At 35.9% G+C, this 26807-nt stretch overlaps 1 protein-coding gene across 1 annotated transcript in view; it reads right to left on the minus strand.

Annotated features, from left to right (window-relative positions):
• LOC145683273 (uncharacterized) overlaps positions 1–26807 on the minus strand; it is an 86771-nt gene that overhangs the window by 4165 nt on the left and 55799 nt on the right. The window contains exons 3-6 of the mRNA XM_081754639.1: positions 24287–24409; positions 22352–22454; positions 9413–9501; positions 7781–7910 (exon numbers count right to left, since the gene is read on the minus strand). Coding sequence (XP_081610765.1) covers positions 7781–7910; positions 9413–9501; positions 22352–22454; positions 24287–24409 — 445 coding nt within the window. The remainder of the gene's footprint in view (positions 1–7780; positions 7911–9412; positions 9502–22351; positions 22455–24286; positions 24410–26807) is intronic.

Raw genomic sequence — 26807 nt, forward strand, 5'->3', positions numbered from 1 at the left:
ACTATGATAATTAAAACTTTACGATATCCCCTCGTAACTTGACAATACACTTAGTTATTGTTACATCGTCACTCATGCCAGTGAGCAACAAATCTGGAGTTTTCAAAATAATCAGTTTTTTTTATTTATTTAATACTATTCCAATTTTAATTTTTACATTATCTTTGAAGATTTAACAGAAAGAAAGATTAGGGTTATTGACTGTCTCTCGAATGTCATTATTTTTTTGATGACTGAATTTCTTGTAGAAGGATTGGTCTTGCCTTCAGTTTTGTACAAGAAATTTCTACAATGTTACGTAAGAGCCAAAAATAGGGTGATTAAAAAAAACAAGACATTTAGTGTCCTGTCTGCACTTTTCTCGGAACGCCAGACGGTTTTCTGGAAAAAGGGACAATCCCGTTAAAAGCAGTATTTCTGGTCCCCCTAATATGTTGTAGTATGGTGTTGCTGTGCGTAGGCTTCAATAGAAAACATTGCAATTACCCCAGGCACGTAGCACGTTGCCGGACCCCCCTTCGAGACTAAAAATGAAAAAAATTGAGGAAGGATGAAACAAAATGAAATGAGAAAAAGAAGGATCAGCGTTAAAAGTAAAAAGAAAAAAACTACAGGAAGCTTTTGCTTACTCTTTCTTATGAGGATATTTGTATTACTTGCAATACATGGTGGCGAGGTGAGCGAGATATCCTGGAAGAGCCAGGTAATTTGAAATTTCTTGAAAAGTTACCGATTTTTTAGAATTTATAGTCAGGGAGATTTCAAGCTTCTGAAAGCATAATGCCAGTTGTGTAACAGTGTGGACATTTTTTATCATAATTTTTCGTCATCGCATCCTTGCTGTATCAAACATGTTATTTCAAAAACAATTTTCTACTACTCCATTACCCTGTCATTTGGAACCGACCGTAGTTGACGGAATAATAAAAACAAAAATTCATGTGGAAAGTTAGTTCTGTTAGCATTTGATTCAACAGAGAAAGGGACGCAGATATTGTAAAATATTTTACAAGACATTATTGAGTATGTACTTTTTATAATAGTGAATATGTACTTTTTATAATAGTTCAGGTCATAATGAAAAGAAAATTGTTATATTTGAATAAACAGAGAAAGGACGTAAATAAGGTAAAATCTTTTTCAATACTTTTTTAAATATTATTTTACTCGAGATTTCTTCGTAGTTTGTTATTAAAATACTTACCAACATATCCTCATTTTATTGTCCTAACAAACCAACATATGTCGATAGTAAAGTAGTTTAGATTAATCAAGCTCCTGGGCCTTCAGAATTTCATGTCACCCCCTTCCCTTACGAAATCCTGGCTACGTGCCTGAATTACCTTATCTTAATTTTGGCGAGTACTGTTCATTATTTCATTAATGCTGATAATACAATGAGAAATAAGTGTATAACTAGAAATATACTATAAAATTTCATAGTGTTCAGATTTCTTAGTTTAAAACCCTTCCTTAACACGTTAACTACCGCCATTTTAGACACATAATTCATTCCAAATGCCAGAAAATTATTTTTTAGCAAAAGTATTTCTTCCTATCTTGTGCGCGTTACGAATGTAATTTATGCGGGAGAAGAAAACCACGCCTACAGTGGACAAAAAGACATCATTATCTACACACCATCTATACTAATATAAGCTCAATCCATGTGTCGTGAAAGAGAAACCTACAATTGTATCTGATAAGGACGCCGATCTGCGTCATCAGCACATAAAATGGGTGCCATTTGACGCCCACTGGCACTAGGCGTGAGTGAATGTTTGGAAAATCCGTTTGATTAAATGGCCGATGAATCTTCAAATATTGCCAATAAATCTTAACTTTCCATATGTCTGTTATACTGTAAGCAACTGATAGTCGGGAAATTGAACAAGCTTTCTCAAAATGCACTGAAAGTGATATAAACTAGATTTATCTTTGGGCAATCTTGTTGTGTCTGGTTTGGATATAATTGTTAGTTTTTCAGGTAACATCTCAGTGTCCATCTGTTTTCCTTATAATATTATGTATTACATAATCAAACGGAAAAATTTTTAGCTTTTACGGGCAAGAAGGGATCCAAATCCAGGACCGGATTTCCCAATAGGCGCGAGCCTATGGGCGGAAGCTCCCAGGGGGCGCACGGCCGAGAGAAAAAAAAATAAAAAAAATATCTAGAAATAAAAATAAATAGCCGTAACAAAATATTTTTTGAATTGATTAAAAAAATCAGGCTACTAAAGTATTCTGATTTTGAAGTTCATTGGAACAAATAATTGTTGGTAAAGTTAAACTATTTTTCAACATTGTGCATCAACTTCGTTACAACATTAATCTCAAACACGGGAGAACTGGCTGTTTTTTACTTATTTACTTTTTTTTACTACAGTTTTTTTTTTATTTATATGCTCAAATGGCTAAATTGAACAAAACCAAAGTTATTCACCAATCTTTTGTTAATACATTAACGGTCTTTTCTTAAGCCCAGAACCAAGTAAATTCCTCAAGAAACTTGCAATGATAAAATTGCATCGTGGAGTGGTGTTTAAGCAATTAACATATATAGGCCTGATATAATTTTTTAATAAAGGTTTTTAGGAAAGTAACTTTAACCAGACTAGGGGGCGGAAAAATTATTGGGCCTAGGGGCGCCAAAATGCTAAATCCGGCCCTGTCCAAATCCTCTAAATACACCACTGATTAACTCCCCTCCACGCATCGTAAAACGTCCTCCGATCAGAAAGAACATTCTAAAAGAAACCCTGTCTGAGGCGTTGGAATTCCGAAGGCGATACTGTAATTCAATGAATTTGAATAGATATATACTGAAACTTTGCCCTCTTCCCGGAAAAAAGTGAATCAATAATCAGAGAACAATTCCTGCACATTTATGTTTCTTTCATTGTTGCGACACTTATTATTGGAAATATATTTATCAAAAAAAGTAACATTGAGAACGGCCTACTCTTAACAATAAATAAAAGAAAATTGCAGAAATTATTATCTGGTTATATATTGAAATTGTGTTTGTATAAATAGGGCCATAACCAAGGTGACCAGACGTCCCGTTTTACCCGGGACAGTCCCTTATTTTCAACCGTTGTCCCGTTTTTTCTGATTCTCAAACGGGACGCCTAAATGTCCCGTTTTTAAGCAAACATGACCCAGGTGTCCCGTAATTATTATTCAAAATATAAATGGTCAATGCTAATTCTACACTCTTCCGTACCAACACTCACTGGGAAGATTCAGCCGTGCCTAGAACTTCTGAATATTCAAATGAGAATTGAGTGTTCTGTGATTCAAGTGGAAATTGAGTGGGAATTCTGAGTGTTGAAGTAGTTAAAAGTATTGTTGGGTAGTACTTAAGTTAGAAACGCTGTGTTATCATTCTTACTTGTGTATTTGAAAACACTGCTGAGTCCCAAATGCAATGTGGAAGTCACCCCACCCCCGTCGCCGATTCATATGCGTCCCGTTTCTGAAAGTAGAAGTTCTGGTCACCTTGGCCATAACTTGTGGGTGGTGCAGGGGGTAACTGTCTCCCGAGGGAAGATCCCAGCCGTTCGAGGGGGGCCCGTTTTAAGACAAAATTTTCTTATTCCGTATACGATACGAACATAAAATTTACAAATGAAGCACGAAAGAGGTTCATCACCAAGGGCGCCAATTTCTCTGTAAATTTGGGGGAGCCCATTCAGATGCAGAAGGTATACATATGAGAATTTTAAGACAATTTGCATTCAAATTATGCCAAATATTGAAGGGGACCCACATGAGCTTTGGGGGGACGGGCCCCCGGTCAACCAGGATCGGCACCCTTGTTCAACACAATACATAAACAAAACAGCACAGGAAAGGTAAATAAAACAAAAATGGCTCATGGCCTCATTTCAGCAAAAAAATGTCTACTAGTAGAGGCACTAGAAATATATTATATTTATTCGTATGGCTTTGAGATTTGTCAATATTGTCTCCTTAATTAATTTGTCATGTATGGCACGGGCCCAGGGCCGTAAGTAACAGCCCTGCAGACCTTGCCGTGCAGGAGGGCCTACAGGGTCCGGGGCCTATAAGAGTAAGAAAAAGATGGGGCCCAGAATTAGAAAAACTTTTTCTAGGGGCCCATATACCCGTATTAATGGTTGTCCCCCTCCCCCAAGAAAAATCTAAGTTACGGCGCTGTGTATAAAGTTTGAGTATTCATATCTTGAATTTGATTGAATTATTTTCAAACTCCCGCTTCCTACTAAATACGTGAGAAATTACGGGAAACGTACTGTCATCTATTGACTAAAGTCGAGAATTTCCACCTACCTTAAAGGAACGCGCTGAGCTGTATTTTCTCATATACGGTAACAAATTTTAATGTTTCGTGCTTGAAAGTGTGTATGTAGGCTATTATTAACAGTACATTTTTCAATACATTTTTAGATACATGTTTTATATTTACTCATTTGAGTATTACAAAAAGAATTAAAATTTTCTGTTATTTTTCTTTGAATAAACTTGATATTTTGCACTCTGCCTTTAAGATTACTTAATTTCGAAAAATTACATTTGCATCCAAAGTTTTCGATTGTCTATTGAAGACCATTTTCAGGTCATAAAAAGTGAAAAGACAGAAATATATTTCACTTACTGTACTTTGCCATTTAATCCAAATACTACGTATTATCAACTGTGGTCTGCTAATGAACTAGGCGGTGGCGCTTACTTGAGTGAATACAAAACTGATTTTCCCCACTTGCAGAAGGAACGTGGGTGAGGGGAGAGGAAGATTGATTTACCAGTTGAACTAAACGCGATACCACCGGTCTCATCTTGTTCTGAAACTGTATTCGTCAAGCCCGCATAGAAGAGCTAACCTCTATCAACTGCAAGAGTAATTCAATTACGTCAGGTGTTACAGTTGAGGTAACATTGATGTCATCATTACGGGAAACGTCTAAACTGTTTGAAATTAATCGTTAAGTAGACAAATCACTTATATGTGGACAACATAAAAGAAAGTTCTTCGTGCAATCAGAAGTAGGCCTAACCTGTGTGTTTCATGGCATGACTGCGTTAACAAGACCAAGGTAGGGTTTACCTAGTATGAATAGAGTTTTTTTTTTTAATATAGTTTTTGGTTACAGTATTCAATAATGTATTTTCTCTGCAGTTTTATGTTTACGACCAGTAGTTGTATTTTTCTGTCTCTTCCTTCGTTTTAATGTGTTCTGGTTACTCGTATTTTCTAGTATATACTTATTAATTACTGCTATTTACATTGGACTCACAACCATAGTCTCGGTTTCTATTCCCAGCCGGTGCAACCCGAATTTTCGGCGTAACCCAGTGTCGTGAGGCAAATTGAGAAGCCAAGTGAATAAAGACGTGACGGCCCCTAGGTCCAGAAATCTTATGATACACATGTTAAAGACAGGGAGTTTTAACGCGCTGATCGTCTATTCGTTTCTAAGCTGGTTCAGCCGGTCGCTAGCAGATGGCATTGAAGCATGTGTAGCTTATAGTCTAACAGGTTCATTTATTTTGTGTGTATGAATATTTCTGTTACATGAAGTTTACTCCTGAAAGCTGTTATTAAAAGAAAATGTGTAACGTAGTGAAACTCTAACAAAACTTTGAAAATGTGATAATCTAAATCATGCATAGTTTTCTATAGATCATTTTAACCAAGTTATAGTTAGTTAAAAACCAAGTGCGAGAAATTAAATCACGATTAGGGTTGCCAACTGGCCGGTATTTCACCGGCCTGACCGGAAGTATTGCTGTTAATTTGATTAAGGTCGATGACGGGTACAAATTTCTTACCAACCCTTTTTGACCGGTATTTTGACATCTATAATAGCAGAATAAAACATCGAACATTGAAATTCTTCAACAGTGCCTTTACAAATACAAATTTCCATTGTATTACATTAAGCGGCAATTTTCTTCAGTTTTTTTTTCATTTATTTACCATAAGAAAATTGATAACAATTAGATTTTATTATGAAACGTTGTTTTCAACAATAGAGACAAAAGTATATAGTTAGTTAGTCATAATTATGCAGCATAACTATAGCGATAAATAGTATATTTCGTTCCCATGGATGGGTTCGAACAGAGGTACTTTACACTTAAGCCTAAATCATAGGGAATTTTGAGAGGGAGAGAGTAATTTTATTTTTCAGAGTTGGAAACCCTAGTCGCGGTACGTATTTCCTAATGGAAATTGTAGGCTATCACTATTTCTAAAGAAAGAGAGAGAAAAATAGAATCGTAAATATCTTATTAGTTATCAATAGCCCAGACGTGACCAAACACATTGCTACCAATCCTCAGTGATATCTCCCAAGTTTGACGATTGGCAATGCATACCGTGGTATGAGAGATGATTCGGAGTATCATATAAAGAGGTCTGTATTCTGTTGTGAAGTTTAGTTCCGTTTCACTTGTCTCTCATCAAACCAACCATAGCACTCTCTAAATTCCTCGTCTGATTCATCTAGAAATCTGATCTTCCGAAGCAACATCAGGTAGTAAAGGTAACATTCGAAAATATTCTACAATGTACCCCTTAGCCAGGGTTGCTTTTCCGCTTAGGCATGTGCATAGGGCCCAAAATATTTAAGGGCGCAAAAAATTGGAAGGCGAAAAAAGAGGAAAAATTAAAATACGCTGGTGCAAAAAAAAAACATAATTTCCGTTCCATTTGAGCTAGCTGGTTACAAAACAAACTAGATCTCGGTGGTTAATGTAAATGTGATACGTGTAATTTTACTTTTGTTAATTGAAAATAGAGATTTATATTAGTTGATACTTAATACTTAAGGACAGTTGTGTGAGGATAACTGGATAGAGGTGAAAGCAAACTATCAACTGTACTAATATTAGGAAAGTTACATGTTTTCTGATATTACCAGACAGAAACCGGGACTGTGGAAGTGATTCTTGTGCACTTTTTAATTATAATAATTTATGAGAGACCTACATAAGGTATGAATTCCACCTCCATTTAGATAATACAGACTCTCCAAAGAACAAAAACAAATAAAGGGAAAAGAGTAAGAGAGTTAAGGAAAAATCCTTCCCGAACCAAAACTGGCAAGGTCATATCTAAATGACGGGGCTGCTCTGGAAATAGTGGAGGGCGTAACAATTTGAAGTGTTAGGGTGCTGTAGAGGTTAAAAACTTCCCTGCCCTTAGCATACATCAATCCTCACTCCTCGTGTAAAAATACTGCACATAAGGCCAATCCGACTACTTTGAAGGATTTGAGGCAAATTTTCTGGTATAGATCTTGTACATTAAGTCTTAGGCTAGTCGAGAAAGCGTTACCCCCTGTAGCGAACGCGGTCAAAGTGGCTATTCAGTAATTTTACTTTCACCAGATGTGTAAATCATACTGTGAGCCAGTCAGGGTTTCCAGGTCTTTTTGCCAGTTCCAAGTGTGTAATAGCAGCGTTCCAATATTCTGCACAAACCATCTTCCAAGCAGCTGTTTCTTGCTACAATCCCTTTGCCTGGCAACACGTCTTTCCTTTTTTTCCTTCCTTTTGAAATATTTTAAACAGCAGGCAGTCTATTGTTCCGACCCGCACCAAATACTCTCGAGCTGACGTTTTCTCAGCGATTTTATTGCTTTCGCGTTTATATTTAGCCATCTACATTTAAATACATGGTCAGCGTGTTCTAAGAGTACGCATGAGCAATAAATATGCTTTACGATCGCCTTAAATAGCCGGGTAGTAATACTTTAAGTGAAACCATAAATATAGAAGTTGATGCTACCTGTTCGAATAAACTCTCTCCAGGGTCCAAGGAAGCCTTCATCTGTTAGAAGAATCACCAGTCCTAAACTCGAGATAAACATCAAAACGCTTTGGCAGAGGAGGAAAATGCCTACGAGCATTGAGTTTTCCTGTAAAACAGAGTTGCAAGTAAGAAATAAATAAAGAAATGCACTAATAAATACAAGTATAAATAAGCTAACCAACATTAATACGTGTCAATAATATTCAGTGATTAGTCAAGAGAAATATAAAAGAGTAGTAATCCAACAAAGCTAATTGCTTTATTGCCGTTAAAATTTATTTCTTTTAGGCATAATGAACTTATTAAACATCAGCTGTTTATTGTCCTCGAAAGTAATTCATTTTAAATATAATGTTTTTCTTGTCGCTCTTCATTGCCATTGAAAGTAGTAATTATTTTCAGATATAATGTAATTTTTATTATTGTCGTTTATTGCTGTTGAAAGTAATTCCTTTTAGACACATTAAAAATTGTGGGTGTCCCAGTTAGTCTTCCAGTAAAAAAAATTTTTTTTTGAAAATTTAAAAAAAAAAATGACCAATTCGGAACCCCAAAAAATTTTTAAAAAATATTTTCCGACTTTTCTCTTGTTGAGAACACCTAACATCTTTTTTTCATGCAAATCGGTTGATCCGTTCAGGAGAAAAAACATAATTTCAATTTTCCTTCCCCCCCCCCTTCCTAATACCGCCTTCAAAAGCGCTTCGGGGGCTGAAACTTTTGGAAGCTGAGTTTCTCATAAATGTTAATCAATACTGTAAATTTGGTGCAGATATGCTTGAGGGCAGTTTTCACATGCTTATTCCGCTATGCCCTTGATCGAGATCGGTTTATTTACTTATTTGCCAAAGTTCCAAATACAGCAAGGCAGCCATTTCACACTGAAACTATATAACATAGAATATAAAATTAATAATAACAAGTATAAACAAAAAGCTATATAAAAGTTCATAAGTGTAGCAATAACAAATTGAAATAAAACTAAGGTTCCATAAATGTAGTAATAATTTCCTGTCGGAATACATTCTCAGATTTAAAAGTATCCACGTCGGAAGCAATGGAGTTAAATTCAAAAGCCAGTCTATAGAACAAAAAGCTGAATAATTGATAATCGAGGCGTGTTGCAATGAAGTAGTTCACTATTTCTAGTTCTTCTTGCAGGTACCCGAATATTAAATTTAGAGATTAGTTCTTCAGTTCTAAGTTTTCCATTTAGAATTGTATGAAGAAACATCATATCAAATAGTATGCGACGAGATGAAGGTGTACGGATGCCGGTTTCGTGGTTCAATAGTTACCAAATTATATATATATATATTCCCTTCCTGCTGCCCTTAGTTCCACCGTCAAAGTAAAATGATAAGAACATTCCCAGGGTCGAACCACATTTATGTTGAAAATTTGATCGAGATCTGTCTGGTGGTCCAAGCGGTGTAGTCAAACATAGTCACTTTTCTTTTATACTTCAGTGTGTATAAAGAGTCAGTATTGTAAATATTATTGAAATATCTTTAAAATGTAGTACTATTCTCTTTATTGTATGTAAAGAGGCAGCGTTAGTTATTAATTAATTGTAAAACTCTCTACGCTCTGCTACGTATTACTTACCAACATCACTCCGAAAATAAGACACATGTACGCGATGAAACTAACGTAAACAATCCGAGGATTCAATGTCACGTTGAACTGCTCGGCCCCTGAAAAGAAAAGTATGGAACAATAGCTAGTTTATATATTTCTGGATATATATATATATATATATATATATATATATATATATATATATATATATATATATATATATATATATATATATATATATATATATATATATATAGTGTGTCCCAAAAGTAATGGCGAAAAATGAAGGACAGGGGCGGAGTTAGATAATTTGGGGGGAAAGACGCTTGCCGTTTTACAAAACCGCATTGAAGATGGGTATGAACAGTTATGCAACACACCGGGAGTAATGAAACGCATTCGAAACTCACGATTAGCATTTTGCGTAGATGTGGGAAGACAGCACTTTGAACATCTTCTGTAGGTACGTTTACTGTTAGCACGTTAGTTTGCAGTGCTACTCTGTGTAACGTATTACCTTACAAATAAAACAAAGCGTTGTAGATTCTGCCTGTTATTTCATTACATGGGACAACTTGTTTTTATATCTACCCTTTCTCTGCAAGTTTCTACTGGCATTCCACTCTGCATTGCCCCCTGAGATTATGCAACCAACCTAAGAGATTTTTGCTTTGTCTCGCATTGTACATGTGTGCAATCGTGCCATGGATAACAACTTTTCTTCTGTATGATTTCCATCTTTACTGCACTGTTTCATTACCTCAGACATTCGGTGAATCCCTAAATGCAATATGGAGAATCTTTGGCGGAGTTACGTAACATGCGTTTAATGCATCAAGCCGATATTATTTTTATGTCCTTCTGAACCACCTTCCTAGCTTCTGTCATTATTCTGCTGGCAGGTGTGAAGTTCCTTTCCCTCACATTCGAAACTGTCTATCTTCGCGCCTGTCCATTTCCGGACTATGTCATATAAACATTTTTTCTTGTTTGTGTGCCAGGAATCTGTGGTTTCGTTTTTCGCAATTACTTTTGGGACACCCTGTATAGATAGATAGATAGATAGATAGATAGATAGATAGATAGATAGATAGATAGATAGATAGATAGATAGATAGATAGATAGATATAGTGGACTAGTGGCGTATGCAGAATTTTCATGAAAGAGAGGGTCTAAGCTCCCAAATTCATATCAGACGTTTGTATCTTAATATGGTAAATGTTAATTTTTGCATATTTTCCTGCTCAAGCAAAGGGGTGGACAATTTATTTTGAAACGCCCGTTTAACTTTTAAACTAATAGAAAAAAAACAATGAACTTTTGTATGATGTAAGTATCTACACGGGGACACTGACATACTTTACAATACTATGCAGGTATCGTGTCTTGGCAATAAATTGTGTATTATTTTTCTTACAAATTTTGGGATTCAAAATATTGGATTTCGTTCAGTGAAAACAATATTTTTTAAATTAAAATTACGAACTCTAAATTATCATCGCTAAATCAATGTTAAAGTCATATTTTAATTTTCATTTCTTTCAATTCACTAAGAGTTCAATTGCATTTCAAACACAAAAGCATTTTTATTTTCTGTCAACTTTCCTCATATATTTCTTAATTAATAAAACTGCAAATTATTTCTTTTATTCGCATTCCTATCATCACCTTATTTGTGATCAAATTACGTAGTTGGCACTTTCATCAGGCACGTTAAAATTCATCAAACTGGAAGCAAACAACCTAAAGAACGTCAAATAAAACCAACTAGAAAATTAAGTAAAAAGAAATTAAAAAATTCATATTGAAACAACAAAAACGTACCCACAAAGAATCAAAAATTCAAAATCTGAATCTTGTACTAACCTATTAGGAGCATTATCTATCTTTAGGTTGCTATAAATTTCTTAAAAATGTTTCATCAATCTAAAAAAAAGTATTCTTATGTCGGCTAAAGTTCATCGCCGCCAAAACATTTCTATTCTCATATGTGTAGCTTTGAAGTCAAATTCAGACCATATCCATCAATTATCAATTGAAAAACAACCTATAGAAAAACAACAATCAACAAAAAAAAAAGATGGAAAACCAACAAAAACTATATGCAAATACAAATAAATTTAACCTTCCGTACATACGTCTTTTCCTTTTTACCATTTTCTTCTCCATTAACATCACAATCTGTTTCAAATTCATACAGTTGCGTAACTACAATAGAGCGAGTAGAGCAGTTACTCCAAGGCGCACAAGTAAAAGGCCGCAAGGGTAAAAAAAAAATGAATACTGAAAACTGTTCCTTATGCAAAGAACGTTTGAAAACATTTCAAAAAGGACTATTAGCAGTTAATTGGCAAGAAAAGATACCGGTAGCGGATTCAGGAACTTTTAGCGGAGCGCAGGTCTGAAAAATAAACGTGAGACATTTTTCGATATTTGGTTCGTTAACTAAAAATGTGAACTGCAGAGTTTCATAATACGTATTTATCTCCGCCCTTCTGGAGGCGGCATTGAAGAAAGCCATATTGTTTAACACGAGAGAATCCACGATTACCATGAAAAGAACTCAGTTTTTATTACCATCTTTTTATTATTGTATTATTTTATTTTATTATTATCGTTATGTCTTTATTAAATTGGATTAAGTACAGTAAACCATATTAATTTAATTTCCTATGAACATAATTCATATTAAGTATGTAGTGATAACTTCATCATCATAGGTATTCTGCCGTTATTGGCAGGTCACTTGCCGCAGCTGAGAAGCTTCCATGCTCCACGGTCCTCCGCTAACCTTTTCGTCTTCACGTATGATCTTTCTGTTTTAATATCATCCATTAATTGCAGTCTCTTTCGCCCCCTCCCTCTCTTTCTCGCCACCATACCCTCTAGGACGTCCCTCATGATACAATCTCTTCTTAGGCAATGTCCCAACCAGTTTCTCTTCCTCTTCCTAATAATATCTAAAAGTGTTCTTTTCTCACCCACCATTTCTAACACTCTCTCATTCGTTTTCCGTTCTACCCAACTAATTCTTTCCATTCTTCTCCACACCCACATTTCGAAGGCTTCCAGTCGATTTTCGTCACCTTTACGTAATGTCCACGTTTCCGCCCCATACAGTACAACACTCCACACGAAGCATTTTGTGAGTCTTTTTCTCAACTCTTTATTCAAGGTCCCACAAAACAGACTTTTCTTCCTCCTAAAGGCTTCTTTCGCCATTCCTATCCTTGCTTTTATTTCACGTTCGCATTTCATGTCATTACTAAGTATACTACCCAGGTATCGAAAACTATTCACTTGTTCTATTTTCTCCCCTCCTACTTTTATATTTGACACAGACCCGTTCGTTCCAATCACCATGGCTTTTGTCTTTCTAACATTTATTTTCATCCCATATTCTTCAAAGCCCTTTCTCATTTTTTCTAACATTTTATTGATTTTCTTTTCAGATTCTGCAAGAAGCGCCATATCGTCTGCAAATTTTATGCATCTAATCATTCTACCTCCTACCGAAATGCCATCATCATCATGTAGGCTCTTTTTCACTATCTCTTCTAGATAGACATTAAATAGTGTTGGCGAGGGGCAGCATCCTTGTCGAACTCCCCTTCCAATTGCACTTTCTTCCGTCAGTTCTTCCCCTATCCTAACACTTACTTGTTGGTTCATGTATAAGTTTCTTATGAGTCTTCTATCTTTCCATTCCAACCCTATCTTTGTTAGAACTCCCAACAACAATTCCCAATTCACGCGGTCAAAAGCCTTTTCTAGATCAATAAATACAACATACACCTCTTTCCCTTTTTCTATAAATCTTTCACCGATCGCCCTTAATAATCCAATAGCATCTTTTGTGCCCTTGCCTCTTCTGAACCCGAACTGCTCCTCCTCAACATCTATATTTGTTCTTCCATATAACCTTCTGTTCAGTATTCGGAGCAGAATTTTAGCTGCATGAGATATGAGACTAATAGTTCTATAATCCTCACATCTCTTTGGGTTCGATTTCTTAGCCATCGGTATCATGATCGTTTTCAGAAAGTCTTTTGGCCATTCTCCTGTTTCATATATTTCATTGCATAGTCGCAACAATTCTTTCTTTCCCTTGTCTCCTATATTTTTAATGAATTCGATTGGTATGTTATCTATTCCGGTTGCCTTTCCATTCCTAATCTCGGATATAGCCTTTTCAAACTCATCCCGAAGAATACTAAATCCTTTATCATCCTCGCCTACTTCATTTTCTACTTCAACATTTAGGCTACACGGTCTATCCCTACTCTCATATAGGTCTTCAACGTATTCTTTCCACCTTCCTATGACCTCATTTCTCTCGCTGACTACCTTCCCATTCTTATTTTCTACTGCCATCATAATACCCCCTTGTTTCCTCCGAAATTCCATCGATTTCACCTCCTTGTACATTTCCTCATATTTCCCAACTCCTTCTAATTTTTCTATGTCCTCGCATTTTCTTTTGTAAAACTCTTCCCTCGCTCTGTCTGTTTCTCTTCGTAATTCATTATTTAACTTTCTGTACATCTTTCTGCCCTCTTCTGTATCAACCTGTTTCCACATCTTCCTCTCCCTCATTTTTTGAAACATCTGCTCTGTAACCCATGGGTTTTTAGCAGTTTTGTGTTCGCGGTAACCTACTGCTTCTTCTGCAGCCTGTTGTAAGCAACGTTTAATATGTTCCCACCGTGCGTTACTACCTGCGCCTATCCTTTCCTCGTTTGAACATTTTTCTTCGAATTTTTCAACGAAAAGATTTCTTATTTCCTCGTTTTTCAACTTTTCAGTATTCAACACTTTGTTACCTACTTTTCTTCTGCCTACATTTTTCAGTTGAATATCTACTTCCGCCAGCACAAGATTATGATCAGAGAAAATATCAGCCCCGGGAAGGGTCTTTGCGTTCTTTAAGCTATTCCGATACCTGTCCTGAATCATAACATAGTCTGATATCTTCCGCCGTCTATTGGTGATTTCCATGTATATCTTCTTCTCTTGTGCTGATTGAACCAAGTGTTCCCAATTACTAGTGAATTCTGCCTACAGAAATTCACTAGTCCCTCTCCCCTTTCATTTGTTTCGCCTAAACCATACTTGCCTACGATACTACCTTCCTGTTTTTCTCCCACAACTGCATTGAAATCTCCCATTAGAATTATGCATGCACCCTTCTTCTCCCTATCTATAATTTCTTCTATTTTCTCATAATTTTCCTCTACTTCTTCATTTGCATGCGAAGTCGTCGGTGCATATGTCTGTATCACCACTAGATCCTTCGTTTTCCCTTTAAGTCTTAACATCATAACTCTATCATCAATACATTCTACTTTCACTACCTTCTCCTTTAAGCGCTTTCCAAGAATTATTCCTACGCCATTATGACCGCCCTTTTCATTACCTGAGTAAAACATTCTATATCCTTCGCTGTTCAATACCCCATTACCTTCCCATCTAACTTCACAAACGCCTACCAAATCTAAATGATTTTGTTTCATTTCTTCTTTAAGATTTTCTAATTTTCCTCCCTGTAACATAGTACGTACGTTCCATGTCCCTATCCTAAACCTTTTGCTCTTCCCTGTCTTTCTTTCTCTGTCTGTCTTCCCCCCATTATTACTTTCTCGTCCAATAGTCCTTCCCAAGCCATCCCCCTCCCGGAGATCCGAATGGGGGGATATTTTACCTCCGGAACTACCTTTTGACCTGCGAAAGACCATTGTTCATATGTTCTGTTTTTGCTGCCAGCAAACTAGGGACAATAGAGTGGTGGTTTCCCGTTGCCTTCCACCCCGCAGTATCCCAGCCGTTAAAGTCATTCTGACCACGCCTGGGACTAATGTGCAAGTTGCCGTACCAATCACTATGATTTCCGCCAACTTGGCTACTGGAGAACTGCTGCCTTCTCCCAGAACACTCTTCGTCTGGCTACTCCATTTAGACCAATTCGGTAGGGGTGGCCCTTCTGGTAGTGAACTACCACCGACACAGCTCTAAATTTCACTGTAGCACGCAATCCTAACCACCCGACACATAAGTGTCTTCGTAAAGTGATAACTTAAGAAAAAGATAAGTAAAAACTGCAGCCGAAATGCGTGGAGGAAAGAGCAGGTATGAGTAAATCGATGATCAATCGATCAGGGCGCAGTAAAAGTAGTTACACCAGTGAATTCATATATGTTCAGTCTTGTTCACTAAACAACCCAAATCCAATACCATTATCTCTCATTCTACCAATTTCATTTTACAAAATCCTAAAACGGCTTGTCAGTTCAAAATTCCCCAGCTCTTAAATCACTCTTCTACTCTAAGCTTTTAAAATTAGCATGCGCCACTGCACATGACGGACATATGTTGGGATTATCCTTACCGATACACATGCTGGAGATGCGGTCTTTTCTTTTTAGGTTTTTATGTCTAATTTTGCACCTTTTAAGCGATTTATATAATACTGTTCGTTTATATTAATTTCGATTTTTCGTCCACCTTTCAAATTTAGATGAAATTTTACTTGGTAATAACACCCAGCCACCATCCTCTTGGTCCTAACTAACTAACTATATGGCTTATGGAACTAGGGGGTTCAATGCCGCGTTTACAAAACCTCTCCATTGGCTTCTATCTTTAGCCAACTGGATCCAGTTTCTACTTTGGATTCCTATCTCTGCGAGATCTATCTTAATATTGTCCATCCAACTGCGTCTAGGTCTTCCTAATGGTCGTTTTCCGATGGGTCTTCCAGTCAAGACTTTGGAAGCGTTTCTGCTTTCTTCCATCCTAGCTGCATGACCCACCCACCTAAGCCTTCTAGACTTGATTACCCTAGATCGAACCCGTGACCGCAAGCAAGAGATGAACGCTCTACCGCTGAGCCACCGCGGCCGTCGAAAAATGAGAAATTATAGCTTAATACGCCTGAATCTTTTTCACTTGTTCTGTGTCGCTGCACAATACCATCAGAGTAACAGTGTTGTGAACACAACATAAACATGTATTTTTTCTTCAAATGGCACTACACCAGGTTATTGCATATTAGGAACATTTATTGTATTACACTTTTTTTTTTCTAGATACGCCTCAGTATTATAAACTTCCCCATTTCGGAAGTGTCTATAACAGTAATAACGCAAGTAAGATGTATGGTATATACAATGCACATTCAAGGTTCTGTAGTGTTGAATACTGTAAGTAGAGTTAGAAACTGTAGGTGCTTCCTTCTATTAAAATGTCCAAATTAGTTTACCTGGCAACGAAAACATTAAACTAATACTCCTAACTGTGTTTTAGTCGCATCATTTTGCACTATTTTTTAACACTATTTAGTCCCCCAGCTTTTACCCTCTACATCCGAAACTGCTTTTCAAGTACAACAAACAGAAATTTCAGCTTGTTTTCCTTATTACTAGGAATTCCAATTATTTTAGGTAATAGGTCATCTCAAGGAAAGAGGGTTCCTCCTATCCACGTAGTAATATTTTTTGTATAATTGAAGGTAAAGAGGTTCTAAATTTTCTTCATATATATATATATATATATATATATATATATATATATATATATATATATATATATATATATATATATATATATATATATATATATATATAATACATAAAACACAAAAAAAAATATTTCGTTTTCTCTACAGGAAGCTACAGTATTCTTCGTTAGCTACCACGGCTTTCGCCTGGTTGCCCAGTATGGCCATATGCATACTTTATTTAATTCGGAGACATGGCAGAAAATAAAACACCTTTGATATTTTGAAATGAGAAATGTCTAGTAAAATTAAATGGTTCCAGGTAATCCCAAGGGGTGCTTCTCGGACCCTCTTCCCCACTTTCTAGACTACCTATTGAATATTTTTGTATCACTATGGCAAATTGTCTAAGTAGCCGGAACTAACAAATAACTAAACAAGAAATAACTTACTGATACATTTTCTTGCAATTTGTAACGGACCAAATTTTGGCCTCGCTCCGTTACAGACATTTTAGCGCTTCACTAAATAGTGTCATTTCATCTCCCGTAATAGTTATTTACATAAGAAGAAAAATTTAACTTGGAGAATTATTGTTTATTTCCAAAGATGTTTTATATGCAGAAAGGCCATAAATCGATATCATTCTAGAAGAGATTTCGTTTATTTTAACGTTTAAAATTAGACTTCTTATTTAATCTATTTCCTTAAAATTATGAATATCTATATAAATCTGATTATTGTAATATTCTACAATATAATTATGTCCGTTTTCGACTGTTGTAAATATATTTATGATGTTAGGTTTATAATCCAACATATTAGAAGAGAAGAAAAAGGATATAGATACTGTTGTTGATTAGAAGAAGTAAAAATATATTGATCTAGTTTAACGACAACAAAATTGTAATTAAGAAAATGTCGTTGAAGGTGAAATAATTTGTTGAACGGGGATTCTGTTCATTTCTGTTAATAACTAGTGTTATCAAGTGTTGCAATTATATTGTGAAATGAATAGTTTTACCTATATGTTTGAGTAAATCAGCTTCGGGTCCTCTCAACTTATTCTTCTCCACTTCACCTTATAATACAATCATCTCTATCTTTCTGGTATGGTTATGTACAGGCGTATAACCTTTCAAGTAATTTAATAAACTGCCATAATGAAGTTAAGTTTCGACGTTGAAGCTGTTATTATTTGATGGATAGATTTATGAAGTAGTGTAAAAGTATCTATACTTATCTCTGACATGTACTGGATGGTTGAAATATATGTATGTATTAGAGTCGGCGTGTGGTGCTAAAACTGGATTCCACGTATTTATATAATATTTCAAGTTCGAGCCGTTGTATGCCGAACTGAATAATGATTGGTGTTGAATCCAATGTAGTAGATGAGTAACCCCGTTGACCTTAGTTTATGATCGCCCCTGTACACAGTCATTCTGTTATGTAGCTACACACTTCTGATCAAGTCGATTTTATGAAAATGCTTACGTCGACTAAACCTGCCCTTTTTGAAACGCCTTGTAATATTGAATACCGTAGCTCACCGTAAATACAGTCAGGGATTCCAGTCTGAAGCGAATCTGGAGAAGCGATGTCCTGAACCTATTGATTGATGTAACAATTCTCTATGTTGTCGAATGAGAAGAGAATAATGTTATAAAATGGCGACCCAGCCAGGATATCCGCTAGATGGCGCTGCAGTTCTTTAGATGGAAAGTAACCGCTGTGTTTGGTGATATGATAGATGAGATGTTTTATTAACTCGTACGCAATGGTGAGAGGAAAGTTGAGGAACCCGTGCAATGAAGAAAAGAATATATATACTGTTGTTGATTGAAAGTGTATGATCTAAAAGATCTAATTATACAACGATGAACTGAACATAGTGAAAAACGTTAAATTTGTGTAGTTCACTGATTGATAAATCTTGAGAAAGTTTGTATATTCCTGTTAATGGTTATTATTGATCAGTGTCCTGTGTATTTCTTGTGATATGAATAAGATGGAAGCTATGTCTGAATAAATAAGTTTCGGGTCTCCTCAACTACTTCATCTCACCTTACGATGTGCTAAGTGATCATCTAATACGCACTTATATATGCGTGCGTTCGTTTGTAAATTAAACAACAAATGCAATTAAGTTAATAAAATGCATATAATATGATCTATTTGTGATGACGTCAAAACTGTATTTTATTTTGTTGGTTGAGGCTTGAAGTAGTGTACCGTATATTTGTATATTGTGTGATATGTATGAGATGGCTGATATGAATATAGAGTCGACGAGTGATTGTATATATGGATTCCACCTATAAAGATTATTTTGAGTTCGAGCCAAATGTATGCCGAACTGAATCAGATGGAAGTTGGTGTTAGAATCCCGAATAATAGTAATCACAATGTTGACCTAATCTTAATGATCGCCACTACATATATATATATACAGATAGTTTTTAAAGATGAATGTACTCGTCTTTGCAAGTCTACTCCTATATAGTTTACGTCATTGACAATCTATTCCTTTAAAAAAAACGCTGTATATGTTAAACCGCCATAATTGCCTTCAGGGGTTCCAATCCAGAGCGAACCAGGAAACGCGATATCCGAAAGCAACTACTATATTTTTTGAATTCTTATAAAATGGCGAGGAGAAAAAAGTTGTTGGGGAACCCGCTAGTTAATGTCCGAATGACAGAATCTAAAGATAAAAAGACTGTTTCTGGGAATATTGAAACCCAGGTCAAATACAGATGTAATTGTGATCCTCGGAGGTCTACAAACGTAGCATTATTTGGAAGTATACAAGTGTCACCTGAATTTAGATTGCTGGCAGAATGGTTTGATGAAAAATTTTCGGAATTCGCCGGTATGAGAAATATTATGGAAGAGATAAAAAGGGACCAGGATGAAACCAGGCGAGAGATCAAGGAATGGAAGGAAGCGGAGAAGAAGGATACTATCAAATTCAAGGAAAGGATTATGTTAAACTCCGGCTTCAATAAGAAAACTTGTTCAGAAGTCTCGAAAGAGGTTAAGGGGCAGTGTGAAACTAGGAGAAACCCATGGATGATGAAGAAGAAAGATAAGAAGAATTTATGTGAGAGAGCCTGTGAAACACAAAGAACAAAATTGCTAACTTCAGTGAGACTGAAACTCCGAAAGAAAACAAGAAAAAGATGGTATGACATTGTTAAGAGACATCGAAGGAGGAAGAGAAGCGGAATCCGAGAAAATCCGTGGAAGGAATTGAACCGTAGTCGAAAAAGGCAGAAAATAAAATCTAAAAGGACATGTATGTTTTCGAAGGAAGAAGGGAGAGAAGTCGGGAAAAAACAGCACGGTGTCTGGAAGAAGAAAGGACGACACTGGAAAGGAAAACCAATGAAGAAACGAAATAGGAAGAAGTCTGCTCTATCTAAATATGAACATAAGTGGAGAAAACAGAAAGCTAGGGGATGCAGTTGCTTGAGAAATAAGACGGACATTGAAAAGTTAATAGCAGCTGTGAACATTTTGAGAAGACTGGTTTGGTACTGTGTACAGAAGAGGAAAAGAAAGAAAAAAGTACATATGGCGAGATGTAAAACTTTGTAAATAGTGTTAATATAGTATGTAGATAACTCGTCTATTCAAGATGTAATTATGTAAATAATGGTAGGAACTTCGTAGATGAAGCTAATTTAAATTCTATTATATCTAGTCAAGTATAATATGACATCAATGTGGTCTAACACATGAGTAGAGATTGACGTAGAATTTGTCAAGTCAATTAGTGAAAAAGATGTAGTAGATGGTAGGATACTTGATTACGTGTTATTTAAGGTAAACCACAATGATGAAATCTTTACTTACTTGTATTGTATGTAACTTACGTAGGTTAGGGATTGTAATGTAGGTTAGGGATTAGGAATTACGGCTTAAATTAATTATTGTTGTTTTCTTAAACAAATGATAATTCGAGATATTGCCAGTTTCTCTGAACCTAGGTTAACCCTTTAATGCCCAATGTAATTTAGAACGAATGAAACTTTGAAAAAAAAAATTATAAAACATTATTTTATAATTTTTTTATGATGGGCCGGCAAATCTGTAACGGACCAAATTTTGGCCTCGCTCCGTTACAGACATTTTAGCGCTTCACTAAATAGTGTCATTTCATCTCCCGTAATAGTTATTTACATAAGAAGAAAAATTTAACTTGGAGAATTATTGTTTATTTCCAAAGATGTTTTATATGCAGAAAGGCCATAAATCGATATCATTCTAGAAGAGATTTCGTTTATTTTAACATTTAAAATTAGACTTCTTATTTAATCTATTTCCTTAAAATTATGAATATCTATATAAATCTGATTATTGTAATATTCTACAATATAATTATGTCCGTTTTCGAGTGTTGTAAATATATTTATGATGTTAGGTTTATAATCCAACATATTAGAAGAGAAGAAAAAGGATATAGATACTGTTGTTGATTAGAAGAAGTAAAAATATATTGATCTAGTTTAACGACAACAAAATTGTAATTAAGAAAATGTCGTTGAAGGTGAAATAATTTGTTGAACGGGGATTCTGTTCATTTCTGTTAATAACTAGTGTTATCAAGTGTTGCAATTATATTGTGAAATGAATAGTTTTACCTATATGTTTGAGTAAATCAGCTTCGGGTCCTCTCAACTTATTCTTCTCCACTTCACCTTATAATACAATCATCTCTATCTTTCTGGTATGGTTATGTACAGGCGTATAACCTTTCAAGTAATTTAATAAACTGCCATAATGAAGTTAAGTTTCGACGTTGAAGCTGTTATTATTTGATGGATAGATTTATGAAGTAGTGTAAAAGTATCTATACTTATCTCTGACATGTACTGGATGGTTGAAATATATGTATGTATTAGAGTCGGCGTGTGGTGCTAAAACTGGATTCCACGTATTTATATAATATTTCAAGTTCGAGCCGTTGTATGCCGAACTGAATAATGATTGGTGTTGAATCCAATGTAGTAGATGAGTAACCCCGTTGACCTTAGTTTATGATCGCCCCTGTACACAGTCATTCTGTTATGTAGCTACACACTTCTGATCAAGTCGATTTTATGAAAATGCTTACGTCGACTAAACCTGCCCTTTTTGAAACGCCTTGTAATATTGAATACCGTAGCTCACCGTAAATACAGTCAGGGATTCCAGTCTGAAGCGAATCTGGAGAAGCGATGTCCTGAACCTATTGATTGATGTAACAATTCTCTATGTTGTCGAATGAGAAGAGAATAATGTTATAAATTCTAAAAACAAGAACTACCTTGAAGGTTCGACAAGTCCTCCTCCCCCTGGGATTCCGAGGATTTTATATAAAATCATGTAAATTTCAACTTGTAATCAACAAATGTAAAATTATTAATATCACATTTATATAACCCGCCGAGATCTTTGTTTCTAACCAGCTAGTTAAACTTACCCTTTGCGAGAGCATTGCCCCGTCTTCTTTCGCCCAGGATCAAGGTTCCAACTCCTTTTTTCAAACCCGTTAAGTGGAAAACAGTATCGGCTAGGAGAATTTTCTGAAATGAACGGAAATGCACACATTAATATTAACAGCAGCGATTTTCAGTTGAGAAGCAACTCTCTCAAATGTTTGTATATAAGAGTCCCTATCACTGCGAAATTAAAATACCGCTAATTTTACAGTAATTATGTGATATCTTCAAATAGAAAAAAGATAATCGAAAAGTGGATCAAGACCTCCCTAGACGATGTTATTTTGCATGACGTACCGTTATCACGAGTCATCTAGTAGCTTTCCGTTTGCAGTTATTTAGAAATGCGTAAATAAATGCCGATTTTCTAATTGTCTGGAAATCGAAAGCAGATAAATGAGTCATGATAAGGGTATCTCAAGGAGAATAATATTGTCTAGGGAGGTCTTGTTCCGCTTTTCGATTATCTTTTATCTATTTGAAGATATCGCATAATTACTGTAAAGTTTGTGGTATTTTAATTTCGCAGTGATGAGGACTCTTAAGAAATCTCTTTAAAATTTGAAATTATTAGTATCTAGCTGAAAATGCCCATCTACCCATGGGGACTGTATTTCAAAGTCAACACCTGTGGGAATATCATCATTCGTCTCAGCGAAACTATGGATTTGACACTAATATCGGTGATTTTGGACTATTTTTACATGTCCTTGTATTCCCGCTCCGGTGACCCCCGGCCCGTAGCTGAATGAGGTTAATGAGATCGAAGTTTCACCAATGATCTCATCGACCGCGAAAACTATGAATTTGACATTAATATCGGTCATTTTCGATTATTTTTACATGACTTTGTAACCTCCCCCTTCCCCCGAAGGTGACTCCTGGCCCCCATACAATGGCAGCTGAATTTGAAAGTCATCGGTAATGGAAGTGTCACCATTGAGCACAGCGACACCGAAAACTATGGATTTGACACTAATATCGATCATTTTGGATTGTTTTTACATGTTTCGGGTCTCCCTCCCGGTGTCTCTTGGCTGAGACCAATGGTGACCCTTCCATTAGCGATGACTTGCAAATTCAGCTACCATTGTATGCGGATACCGAGACATGTAAAAAATAGCCCAAAATTACCGATATTAGTGTCAAATCCATAGTCTTCGCGGTAGCTGAAATCAATAGTGATATTCTCACAGGCGTTCACTTCCAAATACAACCACCATGCGAAGAATGGGTATATTCAGCTAGTATTTAAATAAAACATTTAAAAATACAAAATAAAAAAGAAAAATATTAATAAGAGTAATGACCATGTGTTAGATAGAATTCACACCGAAATAAGTATTGATTAAGTTAGTTGTGCTGGTAAGTCCGAAACAATAAGTAATTTTCAGTTAGTTTTTAAACATGGCTATAGAGGATGACTTTGAGATGTCTTCTGGAAGGTCATTCCATAATTTCACGGCTGTGACAGTGAATGAATTTGACACGGTACTAGTTTTCTGCCTCGGCATAGAAAGTAGCTCTGCCATCGGGAATCGAACCCGGGACCCCTTACACCAACACGAGGGCCAACAGAAACAAGCTTTTGATTTCTGTTATATGTATGCTACGTGGCAAGAAACGGGTAACGCTAACCAATCAGAACCGTGCAATTAGTTGCTACTTCCGGGAGTATTACTCTCCCGAGCTGATCCTATAAATTGCAGGGCTTTTTTATTTCTTCTTCTTTTTCCATTACAGTAAGGTGTTGATACAATTTTATAGTTATTGTTTTTGTTTTTTTTAAATCATACATATTCAAGTTTACTGAAATTTTCATCTAGACAGTTAAACTAAAAAATAAAATATTGTAGACATAATTAATGAACGGAGCGAGAACATTTAGAACAGGCTTAAGATTAGTATATACTTACTGATGAGAAAAGAGCCGTAAGCAAAGTCGATCTTTTGTTACCAAAATAAGTTTTTGTCCCTTCTTGATTTTGTTCGTGTTTTCCAACGTCTTGTTTATCGGTTGTATTATCTACATTCGTAATCTGAAAATAATAATAATAATAATAATAATAATAATAATAATAATAATAATAATAATAATAAATTTTAACTCAAATATTGTAAATGCAGAAGGCAGAGTTATACACTGAGAAAAAAAATTGTAGGTGGCGTACTTAAAAAGATAGGTTACACTTGTAATTCCTGTAGTTTTTGGACTTAACGTACAGCAAACGTATAACTGAAAACGCATGTTTTATAATATTTTCTGTATAAGTGTTTCATCTGTATGTACTTTCCGAGTGAAACAATATAGGCGGTCAGGATCTCACATACAAATGGACGTATATAACATATAGCTGACGAAGATAACATAAGTATATGCATGTGATATAAGGAAAACTGTTAGATGTCAGACATCCTACAACGGTATGATGTAACATCTAAGGGCAGTACCTATGTAGCATACGGATAACGTATGATCCGTACTGATTTCTATACTAAGCAAGAGGATACAGTATATTTGTACAATATACCGCTGTCCGGAGAACGGATTTTTCTCTGTTTAGTTACCCTCTATACATTGCGGCCCAAAAGTAGGTATACAGTTCCGTACTGATCAACTCATTGCTTTTAATATCATTTCTTATTGTTACCCATCAGGTAGATTTAGTTTCTTTATTATTTGCTCTTAATGTCTTTTTACTTATATCTTAAACCCGGAACAGCTGAAGCAAATAAACCCATAAACTAGAATGTTATACTTGATCAATGCAGGGGTGTTTACCTACTTTTGGGCCACCCTGTATATAGTATTTAGAGAGTGATCAAAAAACAAGGTTAGAAAAACTGCAATGAAACGTGTATTTATATTGTTTCATACAACCAATACAAGCAAAACAATATTTTTCGACTTAATTTGCACATCGATTGAGAACTTGTCGCATCGTGGGATGCGTTTGAAGATTCCTTCCTGGTAAAAATCCTGTCCTTGTGTGTTTAGCGACGTTGTCACGAAATGTTCCACTTCCTAGTTTCAAACGGACTAATGGCCTCCTAGGTGCTTCTTCAAGTGCAGGATCAGGTCGAAGTCGCTTGCAGCAAGGTCCGGGCTGTAAGGAGGGAGGTCGATGGTGTCCCAGCAAAACTGCTTCAACAGCATGGTGGTCTTCTGGTCTGTAGGTGGGCGCATCTTATCGTGAACGAAGATGAAGCCTTGGTGAGAAGAGCTGATCGATTCCTAACGAGACCAGTGTTTTTTCCAGACCTGTTTTAGGAGAGGCACTGCCCCCCTGAGCTCTGAGAGTAACCCCCGGAGGAGACCAAAAATAATACATCTATAATATACAGTGAAACCTCTACTAACGGACACCTCTATAAAGCGGACACCTCCCTTAACGGACATATTTTTTATTCCCCAAACACTGGAATAGGAAAAAGCATATTGACTAACCTCTCTAAAGCGGACACTCTCTAGTACGGACACGGACAGTCTTTTCTGTCTTTTATAGGTATCATTTACCTCCGTATTACGGACACTTTCTCTAGAAATAAGTTGAAAAGTGTAGTAAAAATACATTTTTAGTGATTCATACATGTGTCATCAAGAAAGCATTGTGACAACATTTTGCCCCCTCAACTGTCTGCTCAGCAACCCAGACGAATCGTCTCTGTTTAACAACACTCTTATGTCCTTTGCTTGCATCCCACTCCCACCCAAGCTGTTTTAGACACAAAAGTGATTGACAGTTGCCCGCCGTTAGGGATGACACATTGTGCTACTGTCCCGTTGAGGTCTCTAACCAACCAGAAGACAAGTTTAGTATTTTTTGCCCTCAGGTATGTATATTGTCTCAAAAGGGACACTTCAGGACTGCAATTACCCCACAAATTAAAGCGCCATACTGAAAAAGAAGGAAGTACTGATAAGTGTAAAGTGCAGAGAACTATAATATGTTATTTCCATGTTGTGCCTCGAACATATAGTATTGGATGACAGAGAATAATGCATGTAATATTCGTAAATACGTGATTCATGCAAAAAATATTTTTTCTAATTATATATTATCTTGCTCACTAATTTACATAAAAAATACTGAAACCTCTTGAAGGCGGACACCTCTCTATAGCGGACAATTTTTGATTCCCCGCGGCTGTCCGCTTTAGAGAGGTTTCACTGTAATAATAAATAGAATGGTATAGGTATAAGCACTCGACAGTTAAAGAATGAGCTCTTCTAAAGCGTGCTCAAACCGACAAAGCTTAGTTTCAGTTAATTTATATAAGCACCCGAAAGTTAAAGAATGATCTCTTCTGAAGTGTGCTGAATACGGCAAAGCTTAGTTTCAGTTAACTTAAATAACAACTCGATAGTTAAAGAATGACCTCTTATGAAGTGTGCTGATCACATTAAAACTTAGTTTCAGTTAATATCGAGGGGGA

The sequence above is a fragment of the Thermobia domestica genome, chromosome 4, assembly GCF_964235325.1.
Source record: "Thermobia domestica chromosome 4, izTheDome1.hap1.1, whole genome shotgun sequence".
Taxonomy (NCBI): Eukaryota; Metazoa; Arthropoda; class Insecta; order Zygentoma; family Lepismatidae; genus Thermobia; species Thermobia domestica.